This window comes from Puma concolor, chromosome E1, assembly GCF_028749965.1.
Source record: "Puma concolor isolate L17-30 chromosome E1, mPumCon1.1.hap2, whole genome shotgun sequence".
Classification (NCBI taxonomy): domain Eukaryota; kingdom Metazoa; phylum Chordata; class Mammalia; order Carnivora; family Felidae; genus Puma; species Puma concolor.
In genome coordinates this window covers 28,361,317-28,376,618 of record NC_141680.1, presented here as the reverse complement: position 1 = coordinate 28,376,618, position 15,302 = coordinate 28,361,317, and the positions used below count along the sequence as shown (strand labels likewise).

The 15,302-nt window shown below is 35.7% G+C and overlaps 1 protein-coding gene across 1 annotated transcript in view; it reads left to right on the top strand.

Annotated features, from left to right (window-relative positions):
• Positions 1 to 15,302, top strand: part of MED13 (mediator complex subunit 13) — a 110,051-nt gene that overhangs the window by 20,007 nt on the left and 74,742 nt on the right. Inside the window, exons 4-5 of the mRNA XM_086686786.1 lie at positions 13,212 to 13,357; positions 14,391 to 14,588. Coding sequence (XP_086542912.1) covers positions 13,212 to 13,357; positions 14,391 to 14,588 — 344 coding nt within the window. The remainder of the gene's footprint in view (positions 1 to 13,211; positions 13,358 to 14,390; positions 14,589 to 15,302) is intronic.

Genomic DNA, 15,302 nt, shown 5'->3' with positions numbered 1-15,302 from the left:
TAATAGGGAAGGTTTTTTTGTTTGTTTGTTTTTTCTCTCTGAAGGGGAGGAGGGTAGTGAGAAACCTTTGCTCAAGCAGAACTGTCCAGGCTGTGTTCAGAATAAGGACTTCATGTGTATTAACTCAATTCTTTTTTTTTTTTTAATTTTTTTTTTCAAACGTTTATTTATTTTTGGGACAGAGAGAGACAGAGCGTGTACGGGGGAGGGGCAGAGAGAGAGGGAGACACAGAATCGGAAACAGGCTCCAGGCTCTGAGCCATCAGCCCAGAGCCTGACGCGGAGCTCGAACTCACGGACTGCAAGATCGTGACCTGGCTGAAGTCGGACGCTTAACCGACTGCGCCACCCAGGTGCCCCTTAACTCAATTCTTAAAACAACTCTGTTATTACTTCAGTTTTACAATTGCTAAACCTGAAGCACAGAGAGGTTAAGTCCCTTATCCAGGGTCATACATCTTGCTAGTATTGGAGCTAGATTATAGGGCATGAAAGATAGGACAGATTGTGGACCCTGTAGACCACTGTTTCTTCTGTATCTACATCTTTTTAAAGTGATAGGAAGTAGTAAAAGAATACTTACAAATTTCTTTTCTCTCTCTCTCTTTTAAGTTTATTTATTTATTTATTTTGAGAGACAGACTGTGAACAGGGGTGGGGCAGAGAGAGGGAGAGAAGGAGAATACCAAGCAGGCTCCTCACTGTCAGCGCAGAGCTGGATGCAGGGCTTGAACTGACACACTGTGAGATCATGTCCTGAGCTGAAATTAAGAGTTGGACACTTAACCAACTGAACCATCCAGGCGCCCCCTGACAAATTTTTTATATTGGAGAAATATAATTTTTTATATTGGAGAAATATAAGCGTATAAAGAGTACTTGCAGAGCATCTGAAGATGTAAACCAGAATATCATTGCTTTCTAAGTATTCCTTACACTGTAGTGTAAGTAATGTGTTTAATAAGTGAGCAGAAGTATATTCAAAGTTCACAGATGAAATGTCATCTTTTAGATTTTAATAAAGCTCTCTTGTTCATGGAGATATGTTCAGAATACCTAATGTTGAAGTTATAAATTTAAGAAATTAAAAATGGTACCATGAGAGCTACAGAAATATAGATTAATGCAGTAGCCAAACTTGATGTGGAATAACGATGAAAAATTAAAACAGTAGTGATGTGTCCATGTTTTAACCTGGGAGTATGGCCTGGGCTTTGAAATTTTTAAAAGCTATCCAGGTTGATTTTAATAAAAGACAGGTTTGGAAATTATTGGATTAATGGAATAAAAATCTAGGAATTGGGGGAACTGGTTTTTTTATTGTGGTAAACTAGACACAACAAATTTACCATTTTAACCATTTTTCAGTGTACAGTTCAGTGGCATCAAGTATATTCGTGTTGTTGTGCAACCATCACCACTATCTACAGAACCTTTTCATCATCCCAAATTGAAAATCTGCCCTTTAATAACTCCTCCTTATATAGTCCCCTCCTCCTAACCGCTGGTAACCACTGTTCTACTTTGTGTCGCTATAAATTTGGCTGTTTTAGTTACGTTATATAAGTGGAATTATATAGTATTTGTCCTTTTGTGTCTGGCTTATTTCACTTAGCTTAATGTCCTCAGGTTCTGATCCTTGTAGTATGCACCACAATTTCATTTCTTTTTAAGGCTGAATATTCCATTGTATTTTTATTCCACGTGTTGTTTATCCATTCATCTGATAGTAGATGATTGGTTTTTTTTCCACTTTTTGTGTTTTGTGAATAATGCTGCTATGAATATTGGTGTGTGAATATCTGTTCAAGTCCCTGCTTTTAGTTCTTTTGGGAATATACCTAGAAGTGGAATTGTTGGGTCATATAGTAATTCTGTGTTTGATTTTTTTTTTTTTCTTTTTAAAGGAACTGCCATACTTTTTCATAGCAGCTACACCATTTTACATTCCCACTAGGAGGATTCCAATTTTTCCACATCCTCACAAACACTTCTTTTCTAAAATATTTTATTTAATAATAGCCATCCTAGAGTTGAAATGGTATATTGAAGATTTGATTTGTATTTCCTTAATGATGAGTGATGTTGAGTATCTTTTCATGAGGTTGGTGGCTGTTTGTATATCTTCTTTGGAGATATAAGAAGTCCTGTTTTAAGTCCTCTGTCCACTTAAAATTGGCTGTTAGGATGACTAGGATGTTAAGTCAACATTCTCTTTAACTAGTTTTATGATTTTAAGACAAGCCTGTTAACTTCTTTGTGCTTTAAATTCCCAATCAGCAAAATGGGATATCATCTTCCTGTACCTACCTAACAGAAGTGCTAAAACTAAATGAGATATGGCATCTCTTAAAACAGTGTACATATTAAACTATTAGAATAGGTGTTTATAAGCATATTTTCATTTTGTCTTAGAAATAATGTTTTGGGGGCGCCTGGGTGGCGCAGTCGGTTAAGCGTCCGACTTCAGCCAGGTCACGATCTTGCGGTCCGTGAGTTCGAGCCCCGTGTCGGGCTCTGGGCTGATGGCTCAGAGCCTGGAGCCTGTTTCCGATTCTGTGTCTCCCTCTCTCTCTGCCCCTCCCCCGTTCGTGCTCTGTCTCTCTCTGTCCCAAAAATAAATAAACGTTGAAAAAAAAAATTAAAAAAAAAAAAGAAATAATGTTTTGTTTAATTTCAGTACTTAAATGAGGAATGTTTACTATTCTACAACAGATTATTTGCTCAGGTTTCATCTGTAAACTTTTGCTTCACTCATCTTTTTGTTTTGGTTATTACAGTATTAGCTCCTAGAGAACAAGGTATTCTCTGCAGTAACTATAGTAGCTAGCAGTACCTTGGATTCTTTTTTTTAATTTTAGAGAGAAAGTGCATGAGTGAGTGGGGGATAGGGGCAGAGAGAGAGAAAGAATCTCAAGCAGTCTCCATGCTCAGCACAAAGCCTGGCAAGGCTCAATCCCATGATCCTGGGATTGTGACCCCAGCTGATAACAAGAGTTGGACGCTCAACCAGCTGAGCCACCCAGTTGTCCTACCATGGATTCTCATTGTAGTTACACATATTTAACTCCATTTTTCTAAGTGCTAAGTGCCAAAGATGTTTTAAGTGATGTTATAAAATAATATCTTTTCCTTGAAATAAGAGCCATTCTGAATTTAATAGGGCAGTATTATGTAACATTTTTTTGTCCTATAATATTTTCTGACTAGAATATTGTCTTTAATTTTAGAAATTTTTAGAATTTTAGAAATTTAGAATTTTAGAAATTTTATGCCATATTAAGAATGGTTAGTTTTTTCTCCTGTATTCACAAATTTTGATTTATTTTAAATCATTTATATTAGAATTAGATTAGGCTATATTAGGAACATATGCTAGCAATATAGGAGGTGATATTTTTCTTTAATCATAGGCATCTGGAATGGAGAGCTGCTGATAAGTAGGGCAATACAGATAAATAGTGGTAGCTGAGAGATTGTGTATTGGAATGTTGGGTTTTTACAAAACCCTTTGGAGACAAATTTTTTTACATCAGCCAAGTTTTTGTGAATTAAGAGTTATGAGGGTTAAGTACTCATTGTACATAATGGAAAGCCTATATTAGGCCTTCATTTTACAGACCATGGTGTTTGTATATACCAGATTATGTTTATTTTCCTAAATAATATTTAATAGAATATAAGTAGTGTACTTTTTAAAAAACATTTTCCAGATTATCGTAATCTTTTTAGGAAAAACTTGAGGCATGTTATTTGCTTTTTATGTCATGACAAAATCAATTTTGAGTTTCCTTTTTTATTCTCATTTAACATTTACATACGAAATGAAACATAGTCAAACTGTATTTTTAAGAACTATATTTCACTGATTTTTTTTCCCTAAATTTTTTTTATATTTATATATTTTGGGAGAGAGAGAGCGTGAGCAGGGCTGGGGCAGAGAGAGAAGGGGACAGAGGATCCGAAGTGTGCTGGCAGCAGCAAGCCTGATATGGGGGGCTCAGATTCACTAACTGTGAGATCATGACCTAAGCCAATATCAGATGCTCAACCTACTGAGCCACCCAGGTGCCCTATACTTCACTGATTAAAAACAGGAAGTAGGATATAAAATTCAAGTTTCCTAGCCTCTTAGTCTTTTAAAGACAAAGAACATGAGACTGTTTTAGGTTGTTGCTTACACTTGCAAATGTTCTTGAAAGTATTTGCAAGTCAGATTTTAAAATTTACTATTCAGTTACTGAATAAGCACATAGCATTCATAATCATTTTTGTAAAATACTTAATTGATCTTTAAAACTAACCAAATTACAATTTCTTTGCGTAATCATTCTTGCTAGAGTCACTTAATATTTTTTTTGATGTAAGTATTCTTAGTAATTCCCCAGTAAGCTCTTAAATTTTGTCTCATTTATTGAGAAATATTTGTCTTCTAAAGTTTCCTGAAAATCCCGTAAAAAAAAAAAAACAAACAAACCCAAAAATGGGCCGCCTGGGTGGCTCTGTCGGTTAAGCGTCTGACTTCGGCTCAGGTCATGATCTCATGGTTCATGGGTTCAAGCCCCACGTTGGACTCTGTGCTGACAGCTCAGAGCCTGGAGTCTGCTTTGGATTCTGTCTCCCTCTCTCTCTCGACACCCCCACCCCTTCTCTCAATAATATTTATTTTTATTTTAAATTAAATAATTTAAAAAATTTAAAAAACGCAAAAAACAAAAAACCTTGTAATGGTAAAAAATATATATATAGTCATTCTAACCAGTTGAATATGAATTTTCTTTTTTTTTTTTTTTAGCATTTTGTCCTTTTTGTATTGTTTAGAGAGAGAAATGCTTTGAAAATTATCTGCCTGTTTTAAAATGGGCCAGTCTCTCTCAGAAATTAAACATTAATGGTTGGCTAAGACAAAAATGCTGTTTAGAAATTATATTTATATGCCCTATTACTCAGCCTTAACAATTATAGAAGAACTGTGTCAGGAAAGAGGACAAAGAAAGAAAAGTACAAATATGGCTATCTATGTATTCCCACATATAGTAACAAAATATGGCATATATACTTGTTTACTTTAGATACCTTCTTTGAGAAAAATGTATTGAGGCCTAGGAGTAATATTTAAAAATCTTAATGTTTCAACTGGTATCAAGAATCACGTATTTTTAACAAAGGGTATTAGAATCACACTCTTGACCTTGTGTTTTCCTTGAAGCAGTGTTATATATAGGCCACACCATCACTTTGTTGATGAATAGTATTATTTTCTAGCCTACAGTTTCTGGGTTGTCTGTATCCTTATAAATTATGCTTGCAAACCATCAAGTTTTTTCCTGAGCTTATCTCTGTCTTTTAGTACCTTATGAAGTATAGCTAGTAACAATCAAATTACATTTTGACTTGATCTGTTCTCCCAACTCTGTAAATTCATTAGGTATATTATCTGTCTTCTAGATTATTTCAGGCAACAGTTCTATGATGTATTTCTCCATTACATAACATGGGTCATCATTTTCCCAGCCCCCTATAATAATTTCCTCATCAGTTTTCAGTGCTGTGTTCCTTGCTAATCTCATCCTAAAGTTAGTGCCACATATTTAGATTTCTGTCATGGTAGCACCTCACTTTTGGTTCCAGTTTCTTTATTGGCCATTGCTGTGTAACAAACCACCCCCAAAACATGGAGGTGTAACAGTAGTTCTGTGTTTTCAGTAACGTGTCTGCTCGTCAACTAGGGGTTAGCCAATCTAGTCCACACTGTGAACTGCAGGTTGGGTAGAGGTATATTTTATATAATTCTCATGGGAATGAAAGAAGCACTGGAGGGCAATCCAGACTGCATATGCATGTTTTAAGCTTCTGCTTGCCAAAGCAAGTACAAAGCAAGCCTGAGTCAGGTTGGGGAGGTATATTTCACCTCTGATGGGAGGAACTACAATGTCACACCAAAAAGCCTGGATTAAAGAGGGTGAGTGGAGTCCCTGGCTGGCTTAGTTGGTGAGGCACGCGACTCTTGATCTCGTGGTTGTGAGTTGACCCCCACATTGGGTTTAAAGATTACTTAAAAATAAAATCTTTTAAAACAAAAAAAGGGTGAGCAAAACCTATTACAAAGCTATAGTAATCAAAACAGTGTGGTATTGGGACGCCTGGGTGGCTCAGTCGGTTAAGCATCTGACTTCATCTCAGGTCATGATCTCAGTTTGTGGATTTGAGATCTGTGTCGAGCTCTGTGCTGACAGCTTGGAGCCTGGAGCCTGCTTTGGATTCTGTGTTTCCCTCTCTCTCTGCTCCTCCCTGGCTCATGCTCACGCTCAAAAATAAATAAACATTAACAAATTTTAAAACAAAACCCAGTGTGGTCCTAGCATACAGACATGTAAATCAATGGAATAGAAAGTCCAGAAATAAGCTTGTATGTATGTATTCAAATGATCTTTGCAAGTATGGCAGTACCACTCTGGGGAAAAGAGCATTTCTTCAATAAATAATGGTGAGAACACTTAGTATCCACAGGTAAAAGAATTAAGTTGGCCTTTATCTTACATTACATACAAAAATGAACTCAAAATGGATTAAAAATCTAAATAAGACCTAAAACAATAAAACTTGTAGAAGAAAATAGGGAGAAAGCTTTATGACTTCAGATTTGCTAATGATTTCCTGGTTATGACATCAAAAGCATAGGCAACAAAAGCAAACATAGACAACTGAACTATATCAAACTTAAATACCTTTGTGCATCAGTGGACATAATCAGTGAAAAGGCAATTTATGGATTGGGAGAAAATGTTTGCAAATCATATATCCGTTAAGGCATTAATATCCAGCATGTATGAAGAACTACAACTCAACAACAAAAAGTCAAGTAACCCAATTTAAAAATGGGCAAAAGGCTTGAAAAGACATTTTGAAGATATACAGAGGGTCAATAAGCATATTAAAAAAAAAAAAAAAAAAAGATGGTCAACATTACAAATCCGAGAAATGCAAGTCAAAACCACAATGAGATACACCTCACATCTGCTAGGATGGCTACTATAAAACAAAAAATCACAAAGGTTAGTGAGGGTAGAGAAATAGGAACCCTTGGTGCACTCTTGGTGGGATTGTATAATGCTACAACTGCTCTGGAAAACCTTATGGAGGTTCCTCAAAAAATTAAGAATAGAACTACATGATCCAGTAATACTACTTCTAAGAGAATTGAAAGCAGGATCTTGTCTTTTTTCTTTTTCAAGTTTTTATTTAAATTCTAGTTAGTTAACATGTAGTGTAATATTTGTTTCAAGAGTATAATTCAGTGATTTCTCACATTTAACGCCCATTGCTCATCATGACAAGTGCTCTCTTTAATACCCATCACCCATTTAGCCCATTCCCCCACCCACTTCCCCTCTAGCAATCCTCAGTTTATTCTCTGTAGCCGAGTCTGTTTTATGTTTTGCCTCTCTTTTTTTCCCCCTATGTTCACCTGTTTTGTTTCTTAAATTCTACATGAGGGAAATCATATGGTATTTTTCTTTGACTTAGTTCACTTAGCATAACACACTCTAGCTTCATCCACATCATTGCAAACGGCAAGGTTTCATTCTTGTTTTTTATGGCTGAGTAATATTCCATTTTATGTATGTATAAACCATATCTTTATCCATTCATCAGTAGATGGCTATTTGGGCTCTTTCCATAGTTGGCTATTGTTGATAATGCTACTGTAAACATTGAGGTGTGTCTTCTGAATTAGTATTTTTGTGTCCGTTGGGTAGATACCTAGTAGTGCCATTGCTAGATTATAGGATAGTTCTATTTTTAACTTTTTGAGGAACCTCCACACTGTTTTCCAGAGTGGCTGCCCCAGTATGCATCCCCACCAGTAGTGTAAGAGGGTTTGCCTTTCTCTGCATCCTTGCCAACATCTGTTGTTTCCTGTGTTGTTAATTTTAGCTACTCTTACAGGTGTGAGATGATCCTCATTGTAGTTTTGATTTGTATTTCCCTGATGATGAGTGATGTTGAGCATCTCTTCATGTGCCTGTTAGCCATCTGTGTGTCTTTTATGGAAAAATGTCTGTTCATGTGTTCTGCCCCCCCCCCCCCTTTTTTTTGAGAGCACAAGTGAGTGAGAGGCAGAGAGATGAGAGTCCTGGGTGGATGGGAGTGGAGAGAAAGAATGAAAGAGAAAGAGCAAAGCAGGGCTCACCTGAAGAGGGACTCAAGCTCTTCTAATGTGGGACTCAAACTCATGAACTGTGAGATCATGACCTGAGTCGAAGCCAGATGTTTAACTGAGCCACCCAGGTGCCCTGTTCTGCCCATTTCTTAACTGGATTATTTGTTTTTTTTAGGTGTTGAGTTTGATAAGTTCTTTATAGATTTTGGATACTAACCCTTTATCCAATATATTGTTTGCAAATATCTCCTCCCATTCTGAACAGTTACCTTTTAGTTTTGTTGATTGTTTTCTTTACCATGCAGAAGATTTTTTGTCTTGATGAAGTCCCAGTAGTTCATTTTTGCTTTTGTGTTGCTTGCCTCTGGAGATGTGTCTAGTAAGAAATTGCTATGGCCAGTGTCAGAGAGGCTGCTGTCTATGTTCTTCTCTAGGATTTTGATGGTTTCCTGTCTCACATTTAGGTCTTTCATCCCTTTTGAACTTATTTTTGTGTATGGTGTAAGAAAATGTTCCACTTTCATTCTTCTGTATGTTGTTGTCCACCAATCCCAACACCTTTTGTTGAAGAGACTTGTCTTTTTTCCATTGCATATTCTTTCCGGCTTTGCTGAAGATTAGTTGACCATATAGTTTGGGTCCATTTTTTGTTTTCTATTTTGTTCCATTAATCTATGTGTCTGTTTTTGTGCCAGTACCATACTATCTTGATGACTACAGGAAAGCAGGATCTTGAAGAGATTTGCACACCCATGTTCATAGCAGCACTTTTCCCAATAGCCAAGAGGTAGAAACAACCCAAATGTCCATTGATGGATGAATGGTTAAGCAAAATGTGTTATGTACACAGTGGATTTTTATTTACCATGTAAAAGGAAAGGAATCCTGTCACATGCTACACCATGTATCAACCTTGATATTAATGCTAAGTGAAAAAAGCCAGTCACAAAGACAAAAACTGTATGACTCTACTTACATGAAGTAGATCTAAAGTAGTCAAATTCTGGGTGCCTGAGTGGCTTGCTTGGTTAAGTGTCTAACTCTTGATCTCAGCTCAGGTCTTGATCTCAGGGTTATGAGTTCAAGCCCCACGTGGGGCTTCACTCTGTGTGTGGAGCCTTCTTAAGAAAAGAAAAGTACTCAAATTTGTAGAAACAGAAAGTGGAATGGTGATTGCCAGGGACTGAGGTGATGTAAAAAGAGGGAATTGTTGTTTAATGGGTGTAATTTCAGATTTACATAATGAAAAGTTCTGGAGATCTAGTTCAGAATGATAGGAATATATTTAACATTACTGAACAGCACACTTAAAAATGGTTAAGATGATACATTTTATGTTGTGTTTTTTACTGTGATTAAAGAAATGAAAGAGGAGTGAAGAATTGGGACCAATAACTCAATTTTCTACAAATATTAAAGTTACAGTTTTTCTATCAAGGAATTTACAACATGGCAGGAATTCAATTAGTTAAATAAGTAATAGTAGTGTTACAGTAAATACTATGATAAGCATAGACTATTATAGGAACACAGAGATAATGTTTAAAGGAGTGTTGGAGAATGATGATGAAGTCGGGAGGAATTCGGGGCAAACAAAGGAGGGGTTCTTAGTGGATTAAATACCTCTGCCTGGAGAGTTAGGCAAGGATCAGATTCTGAAGGGTCTAAAGTGCTGTGCTAAGGTGTTTTTTTGTTGTTGTTTTCAGTCCTTAAGGCATTGGGGAACTATTGATTTTGAGCCTGTCAGTTACATGATCAGAATTAATTTTTAGGAAGATTGCTGGCAGCAGTGAAAAGATAAATTAGAGATTTTAATAGTTATTCAGACCTTAAAAAGACAATTGACAAATCATAGATACTTAAAGAAATAGAATCAGTAGGAATTGCTGATGGTTTAGTTAATTATAGGGAGTTTAGGAAAAAAGAAAAGTTTAGTGTGATTTACATGTCTGGCTTGGACAGCTATATAGGTACAGACTTGATAAGAAAAGGAATGTTTGATTAGAAATGAGTGGTTCAGGAGATGCCTGGCTGTCTTAGTCGGTTAAGCCTCTGACTCTTGATTTCGGTTCAAGTCAGGATCTTGTGGTTCGTGAGTTGGAGCCATGTGTCCGTCTGTGCTGACAGTGTGGAGCCTGCTTGGGATTCTATCTCTCCATCTCTCCTTGCCCCTCCCTCACGTGCTCTTTCTCTCCCTCAAAATAAATATTTTTAAAAAAGAAATAAGTAGCTCAGATACAGAATTTATCCTATAGTATTTAGTGCATACCTACTATGTGTTAAGGACCTATTCTGAAATCTGAGGATACAACATTGAACAAAGGAGACAAATTCTTCCTCCTTTAGAGCTTATGTTCTGGGACGACTATAAGAAATAAATAAACTGTGTAACACGTTAGATTGTGATTTCTTAGCCAAACAAAATCAATCCCAGAAGAGGAATTGTGGGTCAGTTTAAAGTAGGGTGGTCAGTGAAGATTGCACCTATGAGGTATCTGAACAAAAAACCTAATGAAGGTGAATGTAGATGTGTAGAGTGTTTCAGATTGAGTAACAGTAGGTATAAAGGCCTGGTATGTTTAAGGAACTGCAGAGAGACCAGTTGAGGGAGAAGGGAAAGTATTATAAAGGAAGACTAGTAAAGAGATGAGGTTGGGGAAGAAATAGGTACCATGAAACATAAGAATAACTTTTATGTTGTTACCCAGGGTACCAAGTTGATTCTTTTCTGCTTAGGAATTAAAGTTTATTTTCATTATCTAGGTCTTAAGACATTCTCATAGCATCTTGTACCTTTTTTTATAGCACTTAGCATAACTTAAATGTGTGCTTAGCATAGTGCCATGTGCTTAGCCATAAAATATTTGTTGAATAAAGGAATAATACTTGCTTTCACTTGGTAGCTTAGATCTGAATATTAAACTAAGTTTAATGCAGAGTTCTTTTGAATGTGGGTGGGTGCTTTAAGCATTTGGAGTTAGGTTTATGTTTGGTAGGTTTTTTGTATGTTTTACAGTATAGGTACCTTACCAGTGCTGGAAAATACTGCTGGAAAGCAATAATAAAATTGAGTTTACTTTAAATGGGCATTAGCAACGGTCTGCCTTTGGAAGGACAGTTCTCAAAGTTATTAGTTAAGACTCTTATCTTGGTGATTATTTTAGATTTTACTCTTACTCCAAAGCAAATGTCTGTAGGCTTTGTAATTACTCAAGCAGTAGCTGTTCCAATAGGATTAGTCTTTCAGTCAGATGAGAAACAAGCTTAATATATTTATTAAAATAGTTCAGATACTTTTATTTCCTGTTAAAAAAACTGTTTGGCTTTATCAATAATGTGTCAGTAAGGCAGGGGAGGGAGGTTAAATGCAGTGTGGTATCTTGGATTGGATCCTGAAAAGGAAAAATGCCATAAGTGGAAAATCCAAAATGACTGGAATTAATGTACTGGTGTTAATTACCTGCTTGACAAATGTAGCATGATTATGTGAAATGTTTAACGTTAGGGCAAACTGGGTAAAGGGTATATGAGAACTCTTTGTGATACTTTTGCAGCTTTTCAGTAAACTTAAAGTTATTCCAAAAATAAATTTGTTTTTAAAAAAAAAAGCAACAGAAGCTACTGGGGTGGGGAAAGATACAGTAATCGTTGTAGAATTCATAATTTTTAAGAAGGTAAAATTAATATAATTTAAACAGTACATTCCCTAGAAGTAACCAGGTTTAGTTTTCTATTTTTCATGTTTTAACTTTTTTGCTTACTACTTCTGGTGGTTACTGCCATAATTCCAGCAATGCTTATACCTCTAGGCCTTGATTAACTAACTTTAGACAGTATCTGATTCTTTACCATGAAAGATGATTTGCTTTATTAGTTGTATTTTTGTCAGTTTTTCTGTTGGTTATCTTTTTAACTTGAGTGATATGCTTAAATTTCAGTTTCTTGCTATTTTTATCAGCTTCAGACAATCTTTTGCCTCCGTGGGGGGGGTGGGTGGGTGGGTGGGTGGGTGGGTGTGTGTGTGTGTGTGTAATGAAGAAATGATCAGCTCTGCGTTACTCTTCACCTCCTTCTGACTTCTTGTTTTCCCACTTTCTTAGCTCTATTATTACTTTTAATATAACTTAATTTATTGTGTCCTTGACTTGTCCAGAAATAACTCAAGAGGGTTTATAGAAATATACAACAGATTTTTAGTTTATTAATGGTTATATTTTAAAGAACTAGTTCTTTAAGACAAATTCTTAAGATAAATGTGTGGAGAAGAAATAAGAAAAGTGGATTCTTCTTAATGTACAGTCTCCTCTTCTGGGCCATTTGACCTTTCTAAATTTTATCATAAGGATACATGTGCTTTCCTCTTGGGAACTTTCATTTTACCAGCCATATCTAAATATCATAAGATGTTCTGTATATAATTTTGATTCTAGGATGCCTTCAATTGTGAGACCCATCATGGCTTTAAAGTACCTTATCATTGGGGGTCAGGGGAGGGCAGTACATTAAATGCTTGACTAATGGTATGCAGCCCAATTTCAGAAATAAAAAAATGAGAAAATATAGTTGTATTTAATTTCTCATATAGAAGAGAAAATAAACAAAAATAAAAATTAGGTCATCCTTAATTCTATTGCACGCCTAGATTTTTTTTCACCGAGGGAACCTTTCTTAAAAAATTGAGATTATACCATTTTGGTAGCCTGTCCTTTCCATTAAACTCACTCCCCTTTTACTCCACCTATACTTATTTTGGTGGCTATATTATAATGGTATGTGTGGGTGTACCTAACTTGTTTACTGATTCCTTTATTTAGTTCTTTCTACTGTAAACAGTGCTATGAAGAACATTTCTTAAAACTAAATCTTGGCTCATATCTGTGATGCTTTTTTGTTTTGTTTTTTTTCTCCCCTTCAGATAATGAAGTAGAATTTCTGGGTTCAAGAGAATGTGCGTTTTTGTAGTATAACTTATTAATAAAGAAAAGCAAGTTAACTTATTTTTTGGCTATTAATCATCACTAAAATATAACTTTTTCTTCTTTATTAGTGAACACTTGTCCTGCTCTTTCACCTTTTTCTTGCATGGAGACAGCAATGTTTGTACCAGTGTGGAAATTAACCAACATCAACCTGTATACCTTCTTAGTGAAGAGCATATCACCCTTGCTCAACAGTCTAATAGTCCATTTCAAGGTAGATTATTTTATTGGCTTAGATATTTCATTTGTCTCAGGAAAATTCTTATTATAGTTGGTAATCTTAAATTTTGGAGTTAATGAGAATTCCCCTGATCTTTAGCCTAGCGATGATTCTAATGTAGTTTATTTTCTTCTTCCGTGTTAGAGTTTTAAGTCAGTGAAAACAAGTCAATGAAGCAAGTTTTTTAATACAAATATTATTTGAAAAAATTTTTGTACATGAAAGTATATTTTAAAGTGTTCTTTTAAATAGCATTTAGCAGATATACATGTTCATGTTTTCAAGGTCATCTTTTGTGTGCAGTCACATAAGCCATTTTTAATGTTGGTACACAGGGACTTTAATAATATTTATACACGATTGCTGATTTATTTTTAAGGACTGGCAGTGTGTTCTTGTTTTAATTCTAAGCCTAGTATTTCCTTTTTTAAAATTTACGTGGCAGTACATAATAAGTATACACACACATTGTTTTGTTTTCTCAAATTGCTTTCTTAGTAGAAATCAAGAGAAGTTGAAGGATGTACATATATCCCCAACTCATGTTGAAATTCTGTCTATGTGAGATTTTTGAGTGAACGAAATTTTAAGATTTAAAATTAAAAAAAAAAATTTTTTTTTTTAACGTTTATTGATTTTTGAGAGACAGAGAAAGACAGAGCATGATCAGGGAAGGGGCAGAGAGAGAGTGAGACACAGAATCTGAAGCAGGCTCCAGGCTCCGAGCCGTCAGCACAGAGCCTGATGCGGGCTTGAACTCACGAACCGTGAGATCATGACCTGAGCCGAAGTCAGACACTCAAACGACTGAGCCACCCAGGCACCCCTAAATTTTAAGATTTTATAATAAATTCAATATTGTGGTTTATCTTCACAATAATGAAATACAGTGAATTTTCTCTGGAATGATCATTTTGGGTTTCCTTTTCCTTTTTAGAATTGCACAGTTACTTGTCAGACTATGCTGTGTGATCTTATTTGGTGTAACAGTCTTTAGTTACTTACTTCATGTCTCTTGGGTTTCTAGTAATCTTAAGCCCATTTGGACTAAATGGCACACTCACAGGACAAGCATTCAAGATGTCTGATTCAGCTACAAAAAAATTGATTGGTGAATGGAAACAGTTCTATCCTATCTCATCTTGCTTAAAGGAGATGTCTGAAGAAAAACAGGAAGATATGGATTGGGAAGATGATTCTTTAGCTGCAGTAGAAGTTCTTGTTGGTATGGATTCTGAGTATTAATTCTAAGGGAAAAATATGTGACTATATGTATTAGTTAGATTTTGTTGAATAATAAACAATTCATATACCTCAGTGGCTTTCAACATTAAACATTTATTTCTCCTTTATTTTCTCCTCACATTACATAAAGACTGCAGCTTGGTTGTGGTTTGGCTCCTTGTATCTTCTCATTCTGCAACCTAGGTTCAATGAGTACCCAGTATCTGGGACATGCTGTTCTTACAAGAACAGAGGAATAATAAGGACTGAGTGTATCATGTAAGTGTATTTAAAGCTTCTGCTAGGATATGATGTATGTTACATTTGCTCACACTCCATTAGGCAGAACTAGTCACTTTGCCATGCCAAAGTCATTGGGGCAAGGAAACATATTTCACCTAGAGGTAAGCTTGCAAAGCTTATCATTGCAAAGAAAATAATTGTGAATAAATAACATTTGGAAGCTGGAAAGTTGACAACCTGTGTTATGTAGTATTTTCACATTTCTTAAAACTGTTGCCTCTGATAACTTTTAAAAGGTAGAAAATGTACCTAAAGAACTTGTGGGTTTGATCTGCTCTGCCCAGGTCAGCTCTTTTCATATTGACTCTACCCTGTGTCTTCTCATTTAGGGACCCAGATTAACAAGATAAACTATATTTGGGACATGCTAATCTTGAGGCAAAGGGCAGAAAAAAAGAGAGGCTGCTTCTGT